Genomic DNA, 24,265 nt, shown 5'->3' with positions numbered 1-24,265 from the left:
ATGTAATTAAACGTTGTATTATTCAAAATTTTTATTTTCATTTTCAAGAATCATGAATGTGAAATTTGTTTTTTTGTAGACTTCATGGTTTTTGAGTTATTTCAAATACAAAAGTAGGTACAATAGACATTTTAGGCTCCGGTCCACAACTTTTACTTCAAAATAATAATGTCAATAAAACAAGATAACTATACATGATTTAGATTGGCAATTTAATAAGAATCACGAATATGAAATTTGTTTTTACGTAGACTTCGTGGTTTTTGAGTTATTTCAAAAATAAACGTTGGTACGATAGAAATTTAAGGCCCGACAAAACACCAAGCCCGACTTTTACCTAAAAAGTTAATATCAATTAAACTAGATAGCTATATATGATTTAGATGCTAAATTTAACAAGAATCACGAATGTGCAATTTGTTTTTATGTAGACTTCGTAGTTTTTTAGTAATTTCAATTATAAAAGTAGGTATGCTAAAAATATAAGGCCCGACAAAACACCAAGCCCGACTTTTACTTAAAAAGTGAATATAAATAAAACTAGATAACTATTTACGATTTAGATGCTAAATTTAATAAGAATCATGAATATGAAATTTGTTTTTATGTAGACTTGATGGTTTTTGAGTTATTTAAAATATAAAAGTTGGTGCAGTGGCCCGTTCCAGAACTTTTACTTAAAATCATAATATCAATAAAACTAGATAACTATATATGATTTAGATTGGAAATTTAATGAGAATCACGGATATGAAATTTGTTTTTACGTAGACTTCGTGGTTTTTGAGTTATTTCAAAAATAAAAGTAGGTACGATAGAAATTTAAGGCCCGACAAAACACCAAGCCCGACTTTTACCTAAAAAGTGAATATAAATAAAACTAGATAACTGTATACGATTAAGATGCTAAGTTTAATAAGAATCATGAATATGAAATTTGTTTTTATGTAGACTTGATGGTTTTTGAGTTATTTAAAATATAAAAGTTGGTGCAGTGGCCCGTTCCAGAACTTTTACTTAAAATCATAATATCAATAAAACTAGATAACTATATATGATTTAGATTGGAAATTTAATAAGAATCACGAATATGAAATTTTTTGTTAGTAAACAGTAACGAAACCTTACTTGAAACATGCTTCGTCCTTAGCCGAGACTAAAATGGTTCACCTGAATGTCGTAACAATAGATGGCGATACTGTTTGTGGACGCTTTCTAAAAAAATTCTTGAAGTTTAATTGTTAATCTCACGCGAGATCAAAAAATGGCAATATAACCTCACTGATTAAAAAATAAAAACATGAATCGTTCCGATAGTGCATTTATCTTTTGGCTATCAAGTTGTCCATTTAAAGATGATTCAATTCAATCCTAAGTAAAATGGTAGTCATACATGCTTTTAGGGTTAAATACAAAACGAAAGTTTGAAGGGTTGCTCGGGCAATTATAGCACTTATATTATGCTTGGATCTAACCTGGAAAAGATAAGGTAATAAATAAAATTGGCTTTACATATTTAAGTGTTACATAATAGAACTATGCGTTTTTATACACATGAATGGAAAACTACCAACGTCAGTGTATTTAACTTACCAACATTTGGTTAGATTTCAACATAAGCTGCTTTTATTATAATTTAATTATACTTTTACCTGCACATGGTGTATGGTTTCTTTTCGTTTAAATTTCGCAATACTTACACACATTTACCTATTGCAAGAAAGAAACATGTGGTAGATGCGTCAGGGTAAATGATGTTAACGTTCGTTATCCTTGAATCTACCCTACCTCACCTTCAGCCTACAAAAGTTGGAAACTTTACTAAATCAACCAACTCCCTAATCAAACATTGCCACCACGCAAGTTACGGTTTGATTGGCACCACCTACCCCAATCTACCGAACAAATTATTTTCATATTTACATCATACTACCCTGCCCCACCCCCTCAACACTGATCTCTGTGTAATTTTTTCGAGAACTTAAAAGCTAATAACTTCACACATTTACGAAGAAAAGCAAATACTAAGACAGATAAGTAACACAAAGCAAAATGGCTGAGAAACGTGCTCAACCATCCTGTTGCGACAACACAATCCGGAATTGGAAGCGTTAGATGCATATTGCACCATTCGGAAGTTGGGCAGCTGTACTATTCCGTCGTCCACTCTTTCCAATCCATTTCGCAAAGACTAATTAAATAAAACATCGCTTGCATGAATAGCGGTACATCGGCGTTGGACTAAAAAGAATAAGTAGGATTAATAAGTACGAAAACAAGTGCAGAGAAATATAATTAGATGCCAAACTGGAGTAGGTTTTTACCCAAGTTAACAAAGACACAAACTTTCCAGCGTTAGGCCCATCTCTTTCTTCGTCAAAGAACCTTATTGATTTTCCAACATTTCCCACGCGGCCCGTTCGACCAACACGATGAACATACTCTTCAATTTCAGTTGGCAAATCATAATTTACGACATAGTTGACGCCAGCAGTATCTAGGAAAAACAATACAAACATCAAATACGTAAAAAACGAACGAAGAACCCATAAAGCATAACCTAAACCAAGGGCAGGAACATCAGTCGCCATGGTGTAGCAGTGACTTAGAATGGCCAATTCACGAGTGGGTAACTTCTGGCTTTTGCTCCATGGCATGAGACGCAGCAGCAACACCTTGTTCTAACAATGTTCAAAACCGTTCCAAGTACACCACCTGCATGAAAAAAAAATGTTAAATTTTAGATGACTTGAGCAACGAATAGCACAAAGTGGAATACATGGAATACCTTAGATGCAATTGGACCTTGTAGTAGTTTTCAAAATTACTGAGCGTTAATTAATTGGATTACTGTTTTGCCAGAGCCCGTGACAGCACAACCCATTAAATCTCTTTTGGCAAGAATACCTGCAACTGAAGCTTTCTTAACAGGTGTTGGTTTTACGTAGCCAGAATTTTTAATGCTTTGAAGTAGTGGATGGCGCAGACAGGTTTCTTCGAATGGTGTTACGTATTGAGGTACATCTTTTTCTGTCACCTAAAGATGACCCAATAGATATTTTAAAATCACGAAATACGGTTTCGAGAAATGGCTTACCTGAAGGACGAATTTATCAAAATTGTTAAAGCGTTCCCCACAGCCGGTGCCACTAAAATTTTTTTTTATTTTCTCAAAAGTGGGATAATCAAATCTGCCAAAAAGAATTCTGAAAAAAAGACAATTAGCCAAGCAAGTAGGAGTAGGATAATGAAGAATTATCGCAAACCTATTACCAGAATGTTTTAAGGTGCGACGCAACATCTGCACAACAGTCTCTTACAGTGACGATTTTCAGAATGGCGGCAAACAATATCTAGCAAATGCATCGACCACAATGACGGCGAAAAATGCGGGAATAAGTCCGGTACTTCAGAAGCAAGCGACCCCCTCCCCCCTCCTGCAACGTTGCCTATTGGAAAACGGAAAACATTTAAAAAAAGTAATGTAATTAAACGTTGTATTATTCAAAATTTTTATTTTCATTTTCAAGAATCATGAATGTGAAATTTGTTTTTTTGTAGACTTCATGGTTTTTGAGTTATTTCAAATACAAAAGTAGGTACAATAGACATTTTAGGCCCCAGTCCACAACTTTTACTTCAAAATAATAATGTCAATAAAACAAGATAACTATACATGATTTAGATTGGCAATTTAATAAGAATCACGAATATGAAATTTGTTTTTACGTAGACTTCGTGGTTTTTGAGTTATTTCAAAAATAAACGTTGGTACGATAGAAATTTAAGGCCCGACAAAACACCAAGCCCGACTTTTACCTAAAAAGTTAATATCAATTAAACTAGATAGCTATATATGATTTAGATGCTAAATTTAACAAGAATCACGAATGTGCAATTTGTTTTTATGTAGACTTCGTAGTTTTTTAGTAATTTCAATTATAAAAGTAGGTATGCTAAAAATATAAGGCCCGACAAAACACCAAGCCCGACTTTTACTTAAAAAGTGAATATAAATAAAACTAGATAACTATTTACGATTTAGATGCTAAATTTAATAAGAATCATGAATATGAAATTTGTTTTTATGTAGACTTGATGGTTTTTGAGTTATTTAAAATATAAAAGTTGGTGCAGTGGCCCGTTCCAGAACTTTTACTTAAAATCATAATATCAATAAAACTAGATAACTATATATGATTTAGATTGGAAATTTAATGAGAATCACGGATATGAAATTTGTTTTTACGTAGACTTCGTGGTTTTTGAGTTATTTCAAAAATAAAAGTAGGTACGATAGAAATTTAAGGCCCGACAAAACACCAAGCCCGACTTTTACCTAAAAAGTGAATATAAATAAAACTAGATAACTGTATACGATTAAGATGCTAAGTTTAATAAGAATCATGAATATGAAATTTGTTTTTATGTAGACTTGATGGTTTTTGAGTTATTTAAAATATAAAAGTTGGTGCAGTGGCCCGTTCCAGAACTTTTACTTAAAATCATAATATCAATAAAACTAGATAACTATATATGATTTAGATTGGAAATTTAATAAGAATCACGAATATGAAATTTTTTGTTAGTAAACAGTAACGAAACCTTACTTGAAACATGCTTCGTCCTTAGCCGAGACTAAAATGGTTCACCTGAATGTCGTAACAATAGATGGCGATACTGTTTGTGGACGCTTTCTAAAAAAATTCTTGAAGTTTAATTGTTAATCTCACGCGAGATCAAAAAATGGCAATATAACCTCACTGATTAAAAAATAAAAACATGAATCGTTCCGATAGTGCATTTATCTTTTGGCTATCAAGTTGTCCATTTAAAGATGATTCAATTCAATCCTAAGTAAAATGGTAGTCATACATGCTTTTAGGGTTAAATACAAAACGAAAGTTTGAAGGGTTGCTCGGGCAATTATAGCACTTATATTATGCTTGGATCTAACCTGGAAAAGATAAGGTAATAAATAAAATTGGCTTTACATATTTAAGTGTTACATAATAGAACTATGCGTTTTTATACACATGAATGGAAAACTACCAACGTCAGTGTATTTAACTTACCAACATTTGGTTAGATTTCAACATAAGCTGCTTTTATTATAATTTAATTATACTTTTACCTGCACATGGTGTATGGTTTCTTTTCGTTTAAATTTCGCAATACTTACACACATTTACCTATTGCAAGAAAGAAACATGTGGTAGATGCGTCAGGGTAAATGATGTTAACGTTCGTTATCCTTGAATCTACCCTACCTCACCTTCAGCCTACAAAAGTTGGAAACTTTACTAAATCAACCAACTCCCTAATCAAACATTGCCACCACGCAAGTTACGGTTTGATTGGCACCACCTACCCCAATCTACCGAACAAATTATTTTCATATTTACATCATACTACCCTGCCCCACCCCCTCAACACTGATCTCTGTGTAATTTTTTCGAGAACTTAAAAGCTAATAACTTCACACATTTACGAAGAAAAGCAAATACTAAGACAGATAAGTAACACAAAGCAAAATGGCTGAGAAACGTGCTCAACCATCCTGTTGCGACAACACAATCCGGAATTGGAAGCGTTAGATGCATATTGCACCATTCGGAAGTTGGGCAGCTGTACTATTCCGTCGTCCACTCTTTCCAATCCATTTCGCAAAGACTAATTAAATAAAACATCGCTTGCATGAATAGCGGTACATCGGCGTTGGACTAAAAAGAATAAGTAGGATTAATAAGTACGAAAACAAGTGCAGAGAAATATAATTAGATGCCAAACTGGAGTAGGTTTTTACCCAAGTTAACAAAGACACAAACTTTCCAGCGTTAGGCCCATCTCTTTCTTCGTCAAAGAACCTTATTGATTTTCCAACATTTCCCACGCGGCCCGTTCGACCAACACGATGAACATACTCTTCAATTTCAGTTGGCAAATCATAATTTACGACATAGTTGACGCCAGCAGTATCTAGGAAAAACAATACAAACATCAAATACGTAAAAAACGAACGAAGAACCCATAAAGCATAACCTAAACCAAGGGCAGGAACATCAGTCGCCATGGTGTAGCAGTGACTTAGAATGGCCAATTCACGAGTGGGTAACTTCTGGCTTTTGCTCCATGGCATGAGACGCAGCAGCAACACCTTGTTCTAACAATGTTCAAAACCGTTCCAAGTACACCACCTGCATGAAAAAAAAATGTTAAATTTTAGATGACTTGAGCAACGAATAGCACAAAGTGGAATACATGGAATACCTTAGATGCAATTGGACCTTGTAGTGGTTTCAAAATTACTGAGCGTTAATTAATTGGATTACTGTTTTGCCAGAGCCCGTGACAGCACAACCCATTAAATCTCTTTTGGCAAGAATACCTGCAACTGAAGCTTTCTTAACAGGTGTTGGTTTTACGTAGCCAGAATTTTTAATGCTTTGAAGTAGTGGATGGCGCAGACAGGTTTCTTCGAATGGTGTTACGTATTGAGGTACATCTTTTTCTGTCACCTAAAGATGACCCAATAGATATTTTAAAATCACGAAATACGGTTTCGAGAAATGGCTTACCTGAAGGACGAATTTATCAAAATTGTTAAAGCGTTCCCCACAGCCGGTGCCACTAAAATTTTTTTTTATTTTCTCAAAAGTGGGATAATCAAATCTGCCAAAAAGAATTCTGAAAAAAAGACAATTAGCCAAGCAAGTAGGAGTAGGATAATGAAGAATTATCGCAAACCTATTACCAGAATGTTTTAAGGTGCGACGCAACATCTGCACAACAGTCTCTTACAGTGACGATTTTCAGAATGGCGGCAAACAATATCTAGCAAATGCATCGACCACAATGACGGCGAAAAATGCGGGAATAAGTCCGGTACTTCAGAAGCAAGCGACCCCCTCCCCCCTCCTGCAACGTTGCCTATTGGAAAACGGAAAACATTTAAAAAAAGTAATGTAATTAAACGTTGTATTATTCAAAATTTTTATTTTCATTTTCAAGAATCATGAATGTGAAATTTGTTTTTTTGTAGACTTCATGGTTTTTGAGTTATTTCAAATACAAAAGTAGGTACAATAGACACTTTAGGCCCCAGTCCACAACTTTTACTTCAAAATAATAATGTCAATAAAACAAGATAACTATACATGATTTAGATTGGCAATTTAATAAGAATCACGAATATGAAATTTGTTTTTACGTAGACTTCGTGGTTTTTGAGTTATTTCAAAAATAAACGTTGGTACGATAGAAATTTAAGGCCCGACAAAACACCAAGCCCGACTTTTACCTAAAAAGTTAATATCAATTAAACTAGATAGCTATATATGATTTAGATGCTAAATTTAACAAGAATCACGAATGTGCAATTTGTTTTTATGTAGACTTCGTAGTTTTTTAGTAATTTCAATTATAAAAGTAGGTATGCTAAAAATATAAGGCCCGACAAAACACCAAGCCCGACTTTTACTTAAAAAGTGAATATAAATAAAACTAGATAACTATTTACGATTTAGATGCTAAATTTAATAAGAATCATGAATATGAAATTTGTTTTTATGTAGACTTGATGGTTTTTGAGTTATTTAAAATATAAAAGTTGGTGCAGTGGCCCGTTCCAGAACTTTTACTTAAAATCATAATATCAATAAAACTAGATAACTATATATGATTTAGATTGGAAATTTAATGAGAATCACGGATATGAAATTTGTTTTTACGTAGACTTCGTGGTTTTTGAGTTATTTCAAAAATAAAAGTAGGTACGATAGAAATTTAAGGCCCGACAAAACACCAAGCCCGACTTTACCTAAAAAGTGAATATAAATAAAACTAGATAACTGTATACGATTAAGATGCTAAGTTTAATAAGAATCATGAATATGAAATTTGTTTTTATGTAGACTTGATGGTTTTTGAGTTATTTAAAATATAAAAGTTGGTGCAGTGGCCCGTTCCAGAACTTTTACTTAAAATCATAATATCAATAAAACTAGATAACTATATATGATTTAGATTGGAAATTTAATAAGAATCACGAATATGAAATTTTTTGTTAGTAAACAGTAACGAAACCTTACTTGAAACATGCTTCGTCCTTAGCCGAGACTAAAATGGTTCACCTGAATGTCGTAACAATAGATGGCGATACTGTTTGTGGACGCTTTCTAAAAAAATTCTTGAAGTTTAATTGTTAATCTCACGCGAGATCAAAAAATGGCAATATAACCTCACTGATTAAAAAATAAAAACATGAATCGTTCCGATAGTGCATTTATCTTTTGGCTATCAAGTTGTCCATTTAAAGATGATTCAATTCAATCCTAAGTAAAATGGTAGTCATACATGCTTTTAGGGTTAAATACAAAACGAAAGTTTGAAGGGTTGCTCGGGCAATTATAGCACTTATATTATGCTTGGATCTAACCTGGAAAAGATAAGGTAATAAATAAAATTGGCTTTACATATTTAAGTGTTACATAATAGAACTATGCGTTTTTATACACATGAATGGAAAACTACCAACGTCAGTGTATTTAACTTACCAACATTTGGTTAGATTTCAACATAAGCTGCTTTTATTATAATTTAATTATACTTTTACCTGCACATGGTGTATGGTTTCTTTTCGTTTAAATTTCGCAATACTTACACACATTTACCTATTGCAAGAAAGAAACATGTGGTAGATGCGTCAGGGTAAATGATGTTAACGTTCGTTATCCTTGAATCTACCCTACCTCACCTTCAGCCTACAAAAGTTGGAAACTTTACTAAATCAACCAACTCCCTAATCAAACATTGCCACCACGCAAGTTACGGTTTGATTGGCACCACCTACCCCAATCTACCGAACAAATTATTTTCATATTTACATCATACTACCCTGCCCCACCCCCTCAACACTGATCTCTGTGTAATTTTTTCGAGAACTTAAAAGCTAATAACTTCACACATTTACGAAGAAAAGCAAATACTAAGACAGATAAGTAACACAAAGCAAAATGGCTGAGAAACGTGCTCAACCATCCTGTTGCGACAACACAATCCGGAATTGGAAGCGTTAGATGCATATTGCACCATTCGGAAGTTGGGCAGCTGTACTATTCCGTCGTCCACTCTTTCCAATCCATTTCGCAAAGACTAATTAAATAAAACATCGCTTGCATGAATAGCGGTACATCGGCGTTGGACTAAAAAGAATAAGTAGGATTAATAAGTACGAAAACAAGTGCAGAGAAATATAATTAGATGCCAAACTGGAGTAGGTTTTTACCCAAGTTAACAAAGACACAAACTTTCCAGCGTTAGGCCCATCTCTTTCTTCGTCAAAGAACCTTATTGATTTTCCAACATTTCCCACGCGGCCCGTTCGACCAACACGATGAACATACTCTTCAATTTCAGTTGGCAAATCATAATTTACGACATAGTTGACGCCAGCAGTATCTAGGAAAAACAATACAAACATCAAATACGTAAAAAACGAACGAAGAACCCATAAAGCATAACCTAAACCAAGGGCAGGAACATCAGTCGCCATGGTGTAGCAGTGACTTAGAATGGCCAATTCACGAGTGGGTAACTTCTGGCTTTTGCTCCATGGCATGAGACGCAGCAGCAACACCTTGTTCTAACAATGTTCAAAACCGTTCCAAGTACACCACCTGCATGAAAAAAAAATGTTAAATTTTAGATGACTTGAGCAACGAATAGCACAAAGTGGAATACATGGAATACCTTAGATGCAATTGGACCTTGTAGTGGTTTCAAAATTACTGAGCGTTAATTAATTGGATTACTGTTTTGCCAGAGCCCGTGACAGCACAACCCATTAAATCTCTTTTGGCAAGAATACCTGCAACTGAAGCTTTCTTAACAGGTGTTGGTTTTACGTAGCCAGAATTTTTAATGCTTTGAAGTAGTGGATGGCGCAGACAGGTTTCTTCGAATGGTGTTACGTATTGAGGTACATCTTTTTCTGTCACCTAAAGATGACCCAATAGATATTTTAAAATCACGAAATACGGTTTCGAGAAATGGCTTACCTGAAGGACGAATTTATCAAAATTGTTAAAGCGTTCCCCACAGCCGGTGCCACTAAAATTTTTTTTTATTTTCTCAAAAGTGGGATAATCAAATCTGCCAAAAAGAATTCTGAAAAAAAGACAATTAGCCAAGCAAGTAGGAGTAGGATAATGAAGAATTATCGCAAACCTATTACCAGAATGTTTTAAGGTGCGACGCAACATCTGCACAACAGTCTCTTACAGTGACGATTTTCAGAATGGCGGCAAACAATATCTAGCAAATGCATCGACCACAATGACGGCGAAAAATGCGGGAATAAGTCCGGTACTTCAGAAGCAAGCGACCCCCTCCCCCCTCCTGCAACGTTGCCTATTGGAAAACGGAAAACATTTAAAAAAAGTAATGTAATTAAACGTTGTATTATTCAAAATTTTTATTTTCATTTTCAAGAATCATGAATGTGAAATTTGTTTTTTTGTAGACTTCATGGTTTTTGAGTTATTTCAAATACAAAAGTAGGTACAATAGACATTTTAGGCCCCGGCCCACAACTTTTACTTCAAAATAATAATGTCAATAAAACAAGATAACTATACATGATTTAGATTGGCAATTTAATAAGAATCACGAATATGAAATTTGTTTTTACGTAGACTTCGTGGTTTTTGAGTTATTTCAAAAATAAACGTTGGTACGATAGAAATTTAAGGCCCGACAAAACACCAAGCCCGACTTTTACCTAAAAAGTTAATATCAATTAAACTAGATAGCTATATATGATTTAGATGCTAAATTTAACAAGAATCACGAATGTGCAATTTGTTTTTATGTAGACTTCGTAGTTTTTTAGTAATTTCAATTATAAAAGTAGGTATGCTAAAAATATAAGGCCCGACAAAACACCAAGCCCGACTTTTACTTAAAAAGTGAATATAAATAAAACTAGATAACTATTTACGATTTAGATGCTAAATTTAATAAGAATCATGAATATGAAATTTGTTTTTATGTAGACTTGATGGTTTTTGAGTTATTTAAAATATAAAAGTTGGTGCAGTGGCCCGTTCCAGAACTTTTACTTAAAATCATAATATCAATAAAACTAGATAACTATATATGATTTAGATTGGAAATTTAATGAGAATCACGGATATGAAATTTGTTTTTACGTAGACTTCGTGGTTTTTGAGTTATTTCAAAAATAAAAGTAGGTACGATAGAAATTTAAGGCCCGACAAAACACCAAGCCCGACTTTTACCTAAAAAGTGAATATAAATAAAACTAGATAACTGTATACGATTAAGATGCTAAGTTTAATAAGAATCATGAATATGAAATTTGTTTTTATGTAGACTTGATGGTTTTTGAGTTATTTAAAATATAAAAGTTGGTGCAGTGGCCCGTTCCAGAACTTTTACTTAAAATCATAATATCAATAAAACTAGATAACTATATATGATTTAGATTGGAAATTTAATAAGAATCACGAATATGAAATTTTTTGTTAGTAAACAGTAACGAAACCTTACTTGAAACATGCTTCGTCCTTAGCCGAGACTAAAATGGTTCACCTGAATGTCGTAACAATAGATGGCGATACTGTTTGTGGACGCTTTCTAAAAAAAATTCTTGAAGTTTAATTGTTAATCTCACGCGAGATCAAAAAATGGCAATATAACCTCACTGATTAAAAAATAAAAACATGAATCGTTCCGATAGTGCATTTATCTTTTGGCTATCAAGTTGTCCATTTAAAGATGATTCAATTCAATCCTAAGTAAAATGGTAGTCATACATGCTTTTAGGGTTAAATACAAAACGAAAGTTTGAAGGGTTGCTCGGGCAATTATAGCACTTATATTATGCTTGGATCTAACCTGGAAAAGATAAGGTAATAAATAAAATTGGCTTTACATATTTAAGTGTTACATAATAGAACTATGCGTTTTTATACACATGAATGGAAAACTACCAACGTCAGTGTATTTAACTTACCAACATTTGGTTAGATTTCAACATAAGCTGCTTTTATTATAATTTAATTATACTTTTACCTGCACATGGTGTATGGTTTCTTTTCGTTTAAATTTCGCAATACTTACACACATTTACCTATTGCAAGAAAGAAACATGTGGTAGATGCGTCAGGGTAAATGATGTTAACGTTCGTTATCCTTGAATCTACCCTACCTCACCTTCAGCCTACAAAAGTTGGAAACTTTACTAAATCAACCAACTCCCTAATCAAACATTGCCACCACGCAAGTTACGGTTTGATTGGCACCACCTACCCCAATCTACCGAACAAATTATTTTCATATTTACATCATACTACCCTGCCCCACCCCCTCAACACTGATCTCTGTGTAATTTTTTCGAGAACTTAAAAGCTAATAACTTCACACATTTACGAAGAAAAGCAAATACTAAGACAGATAAGTAACACAAAGCAAAATGGCTGAGAAACGTGCTCAACCATCCTGTTGCGACAACACAATCCGGAATTGGAAGCGTTAGATGCATATTGCACCATTCGGAAGTTGGGCAGCTGTACTATTCCGTCGTCCACTCTTTCCAATCCATTTCGCAAAGACTAATTAAATAAAACATCGCTTGCATGAATAGCGGTACATCGGCGTTGGACTAAAAAGAATAAGTAGGATTAATAAGTACGAAAACAAGTGCAGAGAAATATAATTAGATGCCAAACTGGAGTAGGTTTTTACCCAAGTTAACAAAGACACAAACTTTCCAGCGTTAGGCCCATCTCTTTCTTCGTCAAAGAACCTTATTGATTTTCCAACATTTCCCACGCGGCCCGTTCGACCAACACGATGAACATACTCTTCAATTTCAGTTGGCAAATCATAATTTACGACATAGTTGACGCCAGCAGTATCTAGGAAAAACAATACAAACATCAAATACGTAAAAAACGAACGAAGAACCCATAAAGCATAACCTAAACCAAGGGCAGGAACATCAGTCGCCATGGTGTAGCAGTGACTTAGAATGGCCAATTCACGAGTGGGTAACTTCTGGCTTTTGCTCCATGGCATGAGACGCAGCAGCAACACCTTGTTCTAACAATGTTCAAAACCGTTCCAAGTACACCACCTGCATGAAAAAAAAATGTTAAATTTTAGATGACTTGAGCAACGAATAGCACAAAGTGGAATACATGGAATACCTTAGATGCAATTGGACCTTGTAGTGGTTTCAAAATTACTGAGCGTTAATTAATTGGATTACTGTTTTGCCAGAGCCCGTGACAGCACAACCCATTAAATCTCTTTTGGCAAGAATACCTGCAACTGAAGCTTTCTTAACAGGTGTTGGTTTTACGTAGCCAGAATTTTTAATGCTTTGAAGTAGTGGATGGCGCAGACAGGTTTCTTCGAATGGTGTTACGTATTGAGGTACATCTTTTTCTGTCACCTAAAGATGACCCAATAGATATTTTAAAATCACGAAATACGGTTTCGAGAAATGGCTTACCTGAAGGACGAATTTATCAAAATTGTTAAAGCGTTCCCCACAGCCGGTGCCACTAAAATTTTTTTTTATTTTCTCAAAAGTGGGATAATCAAATCTGCCAAAAAGAATTCTGAAAAAAAGACAATTAGCCAAGCAAGTAGGAGTAGGATAATGAAGAATTATCGCAAACCTATTACCAGAATGTTTTAAGGTGCGACGCAACATCTGCACAACAGTCTCTTACAGTGACGATTTTCAGAATGGCGGCAAACAATATCTAGCAAATGCATCGACCACAATGACGGCGAAAAATGCGGGAATAAGTCCGGTACTTCAGAAGCAAGCGACCCCCTCCCCCCTCCTGCAACGTTGCCTATTGGAAAACGGAAAACATTTAAAAAAAGTAATGTAATTAAACGTTGTATTATTCAAAATTTTTATTTTCATTTTCAAGAATCATGAATGTGAAATTTGTTTTTTTGTAGACTTCATGGTTTTTGAGTTATTTCAAATACAAAAGTAGGTACAATAGACATTTTAGGCCCCGGTCCACAACTTTTACTTCAAAATAATAATGTCAATAAAACAAGATAACTATACATGATTTAGATTGGCAATTTAATAAGAATCACGAATATGAAATTTGTTTTTACGTAGACTTCGTGGTTTTTGAGTTATTTCAAAAATAAACGTTGGTACGATAGAAATTTAAGGCCCGACAAAACACCAAGCCCGACTTTTACCTAAAAAGTTAATATCAATTAAACTAGATAGCTATATATGATTTAGATGCTAAATTTAACAAGAATCACGAATGTGCAATTTGTTTTTATGTAGACTTCGTAGTTTTTTAGTAATTTCAATTATAAAAGTAGGTATGCTAAAAATATAAGGCCCGACAAAACACCAAGCCCGACTTTTACTTAAAAAGTGAATATAAATAAAACTAGATAACTATTTACGATTTAGATGCTAAATTTAATAAGAATCATGAATATGAAATTTGTTTTTATGTAGACTTGATGGTTTTTGAGTTATTTAAAATATAAAAGTTGGTGCAGTGGCCCGTTCCAGAACTTTTACTTAAAATCATAATATCAATAAAACTAGATAACTATATATGATTTAGATTGGAAATTTAATGAGAATCACGGATATGAAATTTGTTTTTACGTAGACTTCGTGGTTTTTGAGTTATTTCAAAAATAAAAGTAGGTACGATAGAAATTTAAGGCCCGACAAAACACCAAGCCCGACTTTTACCTAAAAAGTGAATATAAATAAAACTAGATAACTGTATACGATTAAGATGCTAAGTTTAATAAGAATCATGAATATGAAATTTGTTTTTATGTAGACTTGATGGTTTTTGAGTTATTTAAAATATAAAAGTTGGTGCAGTGGCCCGTTCCAGAACTTTTACTTAAAATCATAATATCAATAAAACTAGATAACTATATATGATTTAGATTGGAAATTTAATAAGAATCACGAATATGAAATTTTTTGTTAGTAAACAGTAACGAAACCTTACTTGAAACATGCTTCGTCCTTAGCCGAGACTAAAATGGTTCACCTGAATGTCGTAACAATAGATGGCGATACTGTTTGTGGACGCTTTCTAAAAAAAATTCTTGAAGTTTTAATTGTTAATCTCACGCGAGATCAAAAAATGGCAATATAACCTCACTGATTAAAAAATAAAAACATGAATCGTTCCGATAGTGCATTTATCTTTTGGCTATCAAGTTGTCAATTTAAAGATGATTCAATTCAATCCTAAGTAAAATGGTAGTCATACATGCTTTTAGGGTTAAATACAAAACGAAAGTTTGAAGGGTTGCTCGGGCAATTATAGCACTTATATTATGCTTGGATCTAACCTGGAAAAGATAAGGTAATAAATAAAATTGGCTATACATATTTAAGTGTTACATAATAGAACTATGCGTTTTTATACACATGAATGGAAAACTACCAACGTCAGTGTATTTAACTTACCAACATTTGGTTAGATTTCAACATAAGCTGCATATACGCTGCTTTTATTATAATTTAATTATACTTTTACCTGCACATGTTATATGGTTTTTTTTCGTTTAAATTTCGCACTTACACACATTTACCTATTGCAAGAAAGAAACATGTGGTAGATGCGTCAGGGTAAATGATGTTAACGTTCGTTATCCTTGAATCTACCCTACCTCACCTTCAGCCTACAAAAGTTGGAAACTTTACTAAATCAACCAACTCCCTAATCAAACATTGCCACCACGCAAGTTACGGTTTGATTGGCACCACCTACCCCAATCTACCGAACAAATTATTTTCATATTTACATCATACTACCCTCCCCCACCCCTCAACACTGATCTCTGTGTAATTTTTTCTAGAACTTAAAAGCTAATAAAACCACACATTTACAAAGAAAAGTAAATATTAAAACAGATAAGAAGTAACATAAAGCAAAATCACTGAGAAACGTGCTCAACCATCCTGTTGCGGGAACACAATCCGGAATTGGAAGCGTAAGATGCATATTGCAACATATTTTTAAAAAGCCATGTCGATTTTTATTGCCTATTTAGAACAAGTCAAGAAGAACATTATTGAAATTTTTGTTTCAATGAACTTCAAATTATTACCCTTTGGTTAAATGGTTCAAATCATCTACGTAAACTGGTCGTTAGAGATTTCATGGGATGCAGGTTAGGTGACCTGGATTTGCTACACTGTTCATCTCCATACTGAGGAAACTTTAGCATTCTGCACTTCTTTTCCTATGATAATTTCGTAAAGTTAGTAAAAATTTTCTGAACAACTGAAGGATTTCTGAAGCTGACAAAATAAATTTTTTGTACAATCTGACAGTTGTATGAGATCAAATACTCAAGACGAGTAGTTAGCAGCCTGTCGGACAGCTCACCAGTTTCTGCAGATTTGCAGTAACAATCATCACACTTTCCTTACACAAAAAAAATATATTAATCGTCAAACAAGTAATTTAAATTAAATCATTTTACCTGTTGACATGAGATCACTTCTCATGTTTCCAACAGAAAGATAATAGCATAAAAACTTAGGGGAAAAAATTTTTCAACAATGATTGTTGCAAGACTGCTGCGACAATGTGTTTGTAATTCTGGTCAGCCTGTAATAAAACACCATACTATTATAATATTACCACTAAATATAGAAATGAATATATAGAATATCAATAAAACTAGGAATAGCTTGCCAAATGTCGACACTACAATTCCAATATTTCATGTCCCAGCAACATTCAGCGGCTAAAAAGACTATTTATAATAAAAATGGAAATGGTTTGTATAAAAGAATGACTCTCCTGCTCTACAACCACCATTCCTTACACATCCCTACAACTACCTAAAAACAAAAAAAAATCTCACTTGAAAATGATATGGTAAAGTTTTAACAAAACAAAATGGTTACCTATATAGTTTCTTCACCGTCATCGCTCACTCCAAAAATTGTCTCCACCTCTACATTTCTATCAAATCCTGCTGTAAGACTGGGCATCCATTAAGACATGTAGAAAACTATAAATTTAATCACCATATTGATGTTCATTGTGTCTAGTTAAGAATTTGAAACAAACCTGTGCTTTAGTTCTTCTTTCTTCACAATTTTCTTCTCTTGACTTAGCTTGTTTTCAGGATTCTCATTCAACGGTAGAAATTTGATTCAGAATGCTGCAATGAAATTATTACAATGAAGATTTTCTTGGGTTCCCAAGTATCTCCATCGTTTGAAACACCAATCCCTATCAGCAAATACCCAAATTCACCATCCTTCTCCTAATATGACATTTCAGATTCAGTTATAATCACAAGACGGTCAATTTATATTACCAAATTAAAGTAAGATAAATATCCAAACTAACCTCAGACCAAGAGTATTCCCAACAATGCATTCTTCATCGTCCAAGTCACTGAGCGGAGATGAAGCCTGATTTGAAACCTTTTTTCCTTCATTATTTCAGGCATGACAAAAAACACTTGGATTAGGAAGGCTACGGCGAACGGACCCACATTTTTAAGCTCACATTGCTTATGCTGGATGTTTACTCAGAGAAGAAAACTGCCCTTTTGAGTACCATGCTTCATTTTTGTCTGACAAGACATAAACAGCATTTTTCAGACAGGCCAATGAACGGAAATTACTGTAGGAATCTACGAGTTAAGTTATACGTTAATCCTAACCTATGTTAAGGTACCAGATATTTTTTTCTTACCTCTTGCCTAAAAATTTTGCGACCAAATGAAGAAAGGCTTTTTCTTTCTTGTCAGTTGTGCGCCAGAAAATACCTCATGCTTTGTTGCCATACTTTTCCAAATAAGCCGTAATGCGAAACGAAAGCAGTAGTCGGGTCTAAACACCAGATGGGCTGTGATCCGGGGCTCACCACTCTGCCCCATGCCTGGAATGGGCCAATCACGGGATGACGGGGACATTTTCTACACCGGGGCGGTGGCGAGGCTCGGTTCCTGGGACACACCGATCACCCTGTTGTCGATTTAGAAGATGGCGGATTCAATGAAACCACATTATAAAAAAAAAGCCAAGGAAACATATTCATTTTCTCGCCACTTCAGCTGTTGCTGTAACAAACGAAGAAAATGACCGTGGAAATTTGTTCGTCTTTTCCTTGCTTGCTGCGTTGAAGAAATAAGCCAAATTACATTTATTTGAAATGCAATTATGGCTCAAACTGTGGTGCGATACGCAGTGAGCAATCCTATCAAGAGAATAACAACTGGCTGATACGCCCGAGCTTATCTTGAAACGAAACAAACAAATGTACGGGAAACAAATCCAAACCAAACAGAAATGCTATTATCTGGCCGAACTTGAGTTGAGGTAAACAACTTGTCAATAAAAATTGCGAAACGTGCATTAAAATTACAGAGCCAACCCGTCCTATCTTGAGGCAACGTCGAGTTTGTTTGCTTCAGCTAAACACATCCACTCTACCTGTGAGATGGGAAAAGTTATATAAATCACCTTCTGACATTTAGGATTTGGTGATAATGTTCGGCGTGGCAAATAGGCTGGGAAAATTCGAGAATTGAATTAAGCATTTACAGGGCAAATGATTTGGCTTGAGGTGGCACTCCTGTACATGGCTTACGTCTTGCGCATTTTTTCTCAATTCGAATGCGGCAGAAAAGAAGAATTGCATGCCGTTTGCAAGAAGAGTTCAATTATTAGCGACGAGCAAAAAGGCCCGTAAAAATGATTTGATGCGTAATTTTAGGGAGCAAATGAAAACATCTTGCTGTCATTTCACAGGGATCAACAGGTAGACGACGCGATAGCACATCATTATCTGCACTGGACTCGTAAGTTTTACTTTATGCTTTCAGACAGATAAAGTGATTGATAAACTCAAAGCAATTTCGGATTGCAAGTGAGGGTTGTCCAGTGTTAAACGGTATTTTCCAATAGTAGCTCGTACAAGTTCTTGTCTCGCTAGTTTCGGTGCAAGTCTAACATGTCATTGACTACTGCCGTAAGTGTAGATGGCATCCAATTCGATCGCAATGATTTTTTATGGGAAGGTAAATATGGTAAAGTGTATCAAGGTACTTATAAAGGTCAAAGTATAGCAGTCAAACGAATAGAGAAGAGTGTTCAACAACAAGACAGGGAGTTAAAAATTCTGCAGGAATTAGACCACCCCAATGTAATAAAATTTGTTCACTCCGCAAGCGATGCCGACTTCAAGTAAGATTGTCACGTAATAACTTTGATATAAAAAGAGATTCCCCTATGCTTTCTGTGATTTAGTTACTTTGCTTTGGAATTATGCGACGCGTCCTTGGATCAGGTGTTTCTAAATGAGAACGATCCTCGGAAATATAAAGGACCTGCATTACCAAATAATTTCGAGGTTTTCTCCCAGCTAGCCACTGGTCTCAAATACATTCATTCGAAGCAACTAATCCATCGGGACATTAAACCGGAAAACATTCTCATTTCAGTGAAACATACTGACAAAGGTAAAAACATAACGATCAAGTGGGCTGATTTTGGATTGTCACGAGAAGTGAGTGAAAGGGGAACATTCATAATGAGTGGAGTCAAAGGGACTCTACTTTGGTTCTCTCCAGAAGAGATAGAAATTATGGGCAGAAACCTACTAACTGGAAAGAATAAAGGCTCCATCAAAAGCGACGTATTTGCAGAAGGCCTCGTCTTCGGTTATATTCTCTTGAAAGGAAGACATATCTACGGTGAAAATGATATAGAAATTGTAACGAACATGCAAAACACCAACTTAGTTAATATGGGTGGTAAGTGACCTCTTAAGGCACAGCACAAAAAATAAGCAAAATAATTAAATGTATAAAACTTTTGAAAAATAGAAATTCACCAGAAACATTTAGCACGTAACTTGATAGAACGAATGTTGACCATGGCACCTGATACAAGAATTACATCTGAAGAAGTGTTTAATGAACTTCAATGCATCAAAATTAAAGTAATCAAGTCACAAAACTTTAACACATTCGTCAAAGAAATTTGAACTTTCTAAAAACGATTTTCCATTTAGCATAGCGAAGAAGAAATACACCTGCATCAGCTGTGTAGACGTCCAACAACAGATAATAGGAATAAAATCGAATCTTTAATGCAACTCGGTGTCGACTTAAACGCTAAGGATAACAATGGATGGAATGCGCTTCATCTTTTATGTCAAAACAATTCAAGCCAACACTTGGTCGATGCGATTAAACTGTTGATCGAACTCGGCATCGACAAGGACGCAAAAACCAATACTGGATTGAACGCGCTTCATCTTTTGTGTCGATACGATTCAAGTCCACACTTAATCGATGCGATTAAACTCTTGATCCAACTCGGCATCGACAAAAACGCAAAAACCAACCATGGATCGAATGCGCTTCATCTTTGGTGTTCTAACAATTCAGCTTCCAGCCCACACTTAATCGATGCGATTACATTCTTGACCGAACTTGGCATCGACAAGGAAGCAAAAACCAACGATGAATGGAATGTGCTTCATCTTTTGTGTTCTGACAATTCAGCTTCCAGGCCACACTTAATCAATGCGATTACATTCTTGACCAAACTTAGCATCGACATAAACGCAAAAACGAACGATGGATGGAATGTGCTTCATCTTTTGTGTTCTGACAATTCAAACCCACATTTAATCGATACGATTAAACTCTTGATCGAAATCGGCTTCGATAAAAAGGTAACGAATAACTATGGAGGAAATGCGCTTTATTTTTTGTGTCGATACAATTCGAGCCCACATTTAATCGATGCGATTACATTCTTGATCAAACTTGGCATCGATATAAACGCAAAAACGAATGATGGATGGAATGCGTTTCATATTTTGTGTTCTAACAATTCAAGCCCACATTTAATAGATGCGATTAGATTTTTGATCTGGTACGGCATCGACAAAAACGCAAAAACCAACGCTGGATGGAATGCGCTTCATATTTTGTGTTATAACAATTCAAGCCCACATTTAATCGAAGCGATTAAACTCTTGATCGAACTCGGCATCGACAAAAACGCAAAAATCAACAAGGGATCGAATGCGCTTCATCTTTTGTGTCAAAACAATTCAAGCCCACGTTTAACTGATGCGATTAAACACTTGATTAATCTTGGCATCAACAAATACGCAAAGAGTAACAATGAAGGGAATGCACTTCATTTTTTGTGTTCTAACAATTCCAGCCCACACCTAATCGATGCGATTAAACTCTTGATCGAACTCGGCATCGACAAGGACGCAAAGAACAACAGGGGAGGGAATGCGCTTCATGTTTTGTGTTCTAACAATTCCAGCCCACACTTAATCGATGCGATTAAACTCTTGATCAAACTCGGCATCGACATAAACGCAAAAACCAACGCTGGATCCAATGTGCTTCATCTTTTGTGTCGAAACAATTCAAGCCCACACTTAACCGATACGATTGAGCTCTTGATCGAACGCGGCATAGACAAGGACGCAAAGAACAACGATGGATTGAGTGCGCTTCATCTTTTGTGTTCTAACAATTCAAGCCCAAAATTAACCGATGCGATTAAACTTTTGGTCGAACTCGACATAGACATAAACGCAAAAACGAAAGATGGGTGGAATGCGCTTCATTGTTTGTGTCATAACAGTTCAACCCCACATTTAATCGATGCGATTAAACTCTTGATCGATCTCGGCATCGACAAAAACGCAAAAACCAACTATGAATCGAATGCGCTTCATGATTTGTGTTATAACAATTCAAGCCCACATTTAATCGATGCGATTAAACTCTTGATCGAACTCGGCATCGACAAAAACGCAAAAACCAACGAAGGAGCGAATGCGCTTCATGATTTGTGTTATAACAATTCAAGCCCACATTTAACCGATGCGATTAAACTCTTGATCGCGATTGGATGGAATGCGCTAACAATTCAACCCCACATTTAATCGATGCGATTAAACTCTTGATCGAACTCGGCATCGACAAAAACGCAAAAACCAACGAAGGAGCGAATGCGCTTCATCATTTGTGTTGCAACAATTCAAGCCCACATTTAATCGATGCGATTAAACTCTTGATCGAACTCGGCATCGATAAAAACGCAAAAACTAACGCTGGATCGAATGCGCTTCATCTTTTGTGTCAAAACAATTTAAGCCCACATTTAATCGATGCGATTAAACTCTTGATCGAACTCGGCATCGACAAAAACGCAAAAACCAACGATGGATGGAATGCGCTTCATCATTTGTGTTCTAAAAATTCAAGCCCACACTTAATCGATGCCATTAAACTCTTGATCGAACTCGGTATTGACAAAAACGCAAGAACCATCCCCTTCTTTGGATGGAATGCATACGATCTGAGTCAGCGCAATCCAAATCTTAGAAACTGCAACCTGTACGAAATCTTTAAATCCGGATGAGGTGAATTTTCGAAGATATTATTTATGGTATTTACAAGGATGTCAAGGTTGTTTGGAAAGTCACAAAACGCGCTACGTTGCAATAAATGATATTCTCGAAAAAACGAAAAATTGATCCCTTTCTTTAAGTAATTATGTCCTTGATAAGGAAAAAACTAGTTGCTTTCGTCCTCTCCTATCGATCATTACCTTGCCTATCATTGCAACCATGCTAAGAAATATCTTGCTTTGCACAATTAAACGGAATCGTCAAACATAAGCATTAAACTGTCTAACTTGTCTGCGGAAAACCGCTTTCTCCGTTTGCTCAGCCAACTGCAAAAAGAACGACCACACGTCCACCAACACAGCTCTGTTATGGTTGGAGACCGCTAGTTTAGGAGAAACATGAGTCATTTGGTGAGACTGGTGTTATGCATATGGGAACTAAAGGGCGATCCATTTCTATATCAACAACACGAAGCCAAACGGTATGTAATGTGGCATTCTGAAACGCGAACAGTTACTCGCAATAGTTAATGAAGTCGAAGCAAACATATTAGGGGCGTAAAATTATCGAGGAATGCAGCCTTAACAGGGAGGATGAGCGTGAAATTTCAACAACAAACACATAGCCACAATTCTAATTGAAATTTGCGAAAGTCAAATAAGTAGTGTCTCAAAGGAAACCGACTCAACTTTGTTCTTAATCTATTTACATAATACAGAGTGCAACGAAGGATGGAAAGCGCTCCTCATTTCGTGGCAAACCGATCAAGCGGCTTGAGAAGTGCCGTCAAAATGTTAATACTGTATGAATGTGGAATGAAATTTCAAAAAAAGCTCAAACCATATTTTTGACAAGCTTTGAAAAGACAGCCATTAATTAGTGTTGCGCGCTTTGCTATGAAGTTAAGATGGAAGTGTAAATAGATAAAAATTGAGTTCCATAATGAAACGTTTCACTCGCCCCCCTTATTGAAAACCACAGATTCCGCACAACACCATTTGAGTAGCCTAATTTATTGTCTCTTGAAATATCAACTAAAGCAAATCGTTGCCAGCGTCAAGTGAGTATTAACTGCTAGACGTGCTTGATTGTGGAGGGTAATGAAAAGGACTCTATAGATGATAGATCTGTGCTTTGTCACCATTGAATAAGCCTTCACTTAAACAATTTGTTTGTAAAATTCCAAGGAAAACACACACAAATCAAAAAAGGTAATTTGATACTTCATACAATCTAATGCGCGAGCACAGCTCTAAAACTTTGTAAATGTAAAACCCCAATACGAAAACTAACCTGGAAATGCTCCACATAGTCTTTGTCGAATGACAGCAATCTGCTAGACACCACACACATTTGAGAAGTAGTGCAACATGGTCACCAATGAGCTGGTTTGTTATTCATCGTAAGCTGGCGTGTAAGCAGGCAACCACTGATGGCCAATCAGCTTTTGGTGTGATGGTTTCCAACACTTAAACCGTTGGCCAGGTTCAATCTCTTGGAGTTTTAAAACCAAGTTTTCCAGTTTCATCACCAGGATTCATTACATTCAGCACCAAACTATGCAAAAACAAAATAAGCTTATTAAAATCAATGTTTAGTGAAAAAGAACCGTATTATAAACATTCAGCTCAATACTAGAGGCTAAAAATTATTTGCAGGTGATTGCTTAGATGCAACTGTTTTTAGGACAGAAATGTAAAATTTTGCTTTTGTGTCAATACTCCAATATTACCTAAACAAATTTAAGTCAGTGGCTGTATGACAAATGAACCAATCTGCTTCTACAAACT

The 24,265-nt window shown here is 35.2% G+C and overlaps 1 protein-coding gene and 7 long non-coding RNA genes across 17 annotated transcripts; 1 reads left to right on the top strand and 7 right to left on the bottom strand.

The window, feature by feature from the left end:
• Positions 1-1,336: 1,336 nt before the first annotated feature.
• Positions 1,337-3,364, bottom strand: LOC130692776 (uncharacterized). The gene is made up of 6 exons (XR_009001570.1): positions 3,274-3,364; positions 3,098-3,206; positions 2,908-3,037; positions 2,789-2,805; positions 2,325-2,715; positions 1,337-2,241 (listed from the first exon to the last, which is right to left on the bottom strand). It is a non-coding gene; the product is annotated as an uncharacterized LOC130692776 (long non-coding RNA).
• A 1,454-nt stretch (positions 3,365-4,818) lies between these two features.
• Positions 4,819-6,845, bottom strand: LOC130692773 (uncharacterized). Of its 3 annotated transcripts, none has more exons than XR_009001562.1 (6): positions 6,755-6,845; positions 6,579-6,687; positions 6,389-6,518; positions 6,271-6,308; positions 5,807-6,197; positions 4,819-5,723 (listed from the first exon to the last, which is right to left on the bottom strand). It is a non-coding gene; the product is annotated as an uncharacterized LOC130692773 (long non-coding RNA). The 3 variants fall into 3 exon arrangements; XR_009001563.1 differs by having other exon boundaries at positions 6,271-6,287; XR_009001561.1 differs by having other exon boundaries at positions 6,271-6,518.
• A 1,453-nt stretch (positions 6,846-8,298) lies between these two features.
• LOC130692770 (uncharacterized) lies at positions 8,299-10,325 on the bottom strand. 3 transcript variants are annotated; one of them, XR_009001553.1, is made up of 6 exons: positions 10,235-10,325; positions 10,059-10,167; positions 9,869-9,998; positions 9,751-9,788; positions 9,287-9,677; positions 8,299-9,203 (listed from the first exon to the last, which is right to left on the bottom strand). It is a non-coding gene; the product is annotated as an uncharacterized LOC130692770 (long non-coding RNA). The 3 variants fall into 3 exon arrangements; XR_009001554.1 differs by having other exon boundaries at positions 9,751-9,767; XR_009001552.1 differs by having other exon boundaries at positions 9,751-9,998.
• A 1,455-nt stretch (positions 10,326-11,780) lies between these two features.
• On the bottom strand, positions 11,781-13,807 carry LOC130692774 (uncharacterized). 3 transcript variants are annotated; one of them, XR_009001565.1, is made up of 6 exons: positions 13,717-13,807; positions 13,541-13,649; positions 13,351-13,480; positions 13,233-13,270; positions 12,769-13,159; positions 11,781-12,685 (listed from the first exon to the last, which is right to left on the bottom strand). It is a non-coding gene; the product is annotated as an uncharacterized LOC130692774 (long non-coding RNA). The 3 variants fall into 3 exon arrangements; XR_009001566.1 differs by having other exon boundaries at positions 13,233-13,249; XR_009001564.1 differs by having other exon boundaries at positions 13,233-13,480.
• Positions 13,808-15,488: 1,681 nt separating this feature from the next.
• On the bottom strand, positions 15,489-16,671 carry LOC130692768 (uncharacterized). Of its 4 annotated transcripts, none has more exons than XR_009001548.2 (4): positions 16,543-16,671; positions 16,363-16,479; positions 16,165-16,299; positions 15,489-16,099 (listed from the first exon to the last, which is right to left on the bottom strand). It is a non-coding gene; the product is annotated as an uncharacterized LOC130692768 (long non-coding RNA). The 4 variants fall into 4 exon arrangements; XR_009001547.2 differs by having other exon boundaries at positions 16,381-16,479; XR_009001549.2 differs by having other exon boundaries at positions 16,363-16,484; positions 16,543-16,665.
• A 90-nt stretch (positions 16,672-16,761) lies between these two features.
• LOC130692767 (uncharacterized) lies at positions 16,762-18,525 on the bottom strand. The gene is made up of 6 exons (XR_009001546.2): positions 17,775-18,525; positions 17,586-17,712; positions 17,424-17,508; positions 17,139-17,337; positions 16,973-17,079; positions 16,762-16,906 (listed from the first exon to the last, which is right to left on the bottom strand). It is a non-coding gene; the product is annotated as an uncharacterized LOC130692767 (long non-coding RNA).
• Positions 18,526-18,977: 452 nt separating this feature from the next.
• LOC130692766 (putative ankyrin repeat protein RF_0381) lies at positions 18,978-22,486 on the top strand. Its single transcript, XM_057515841.2, has 5 exons — positions 18,978-19,267; positions 19,331-19,836; positions 19,909-20,024; positions 20,097-21,943; positions 22,390-22,486. The coding sequence occupies exons 1-5, from the start codon at positions 19,035-19,037 to the stop codon at positions 22,484-22,486; spliced, it is 2,799 nt and encodes a 932-aa protein (XP_057371824.1). The 5' UTR covers positions 18,978-19,034.
• Positions 22,487-23,472: 986 nt separating this feature from the next.
• On the bottom strand, positions 23,473-24,264 carry LOC130692769 (uncharacterized). Its single transcript, XR_009001551.1, has 2 exons — positions 24,208-24,264; positions 23,473-24,032 (listed from the first exon to the last, which is right to left on the bottom strand). It is a non-coding gene; the product is annotated as an uncharacterized LOC130692769 (long non-coding RNA).
• Position 24,265: the final 1 nt, after the last annotated feature.

The sequence above is a fragment of the Daphnia carinata genome, unplaced genomic scaffold (genome assembly GCF_022539665.2).
Source record: "Daphnia carinata strain CSIRO-1 unplaced genomic scaffold, CSIRO_AGI_Dcar_HiC_V3 NW_026453012.1, whole genome shotgun sequence".
NCBI lineage: Eukaryota > Metazoa > Arthropoda > Branchiopoda > Diplostraca > Daphniidae > Daphnia > Daphnia carinata.
Note: the sequence above shows the minus strand (reverse complement) of the source record. Positions and strands in the feature narration are given on the sequence as shown.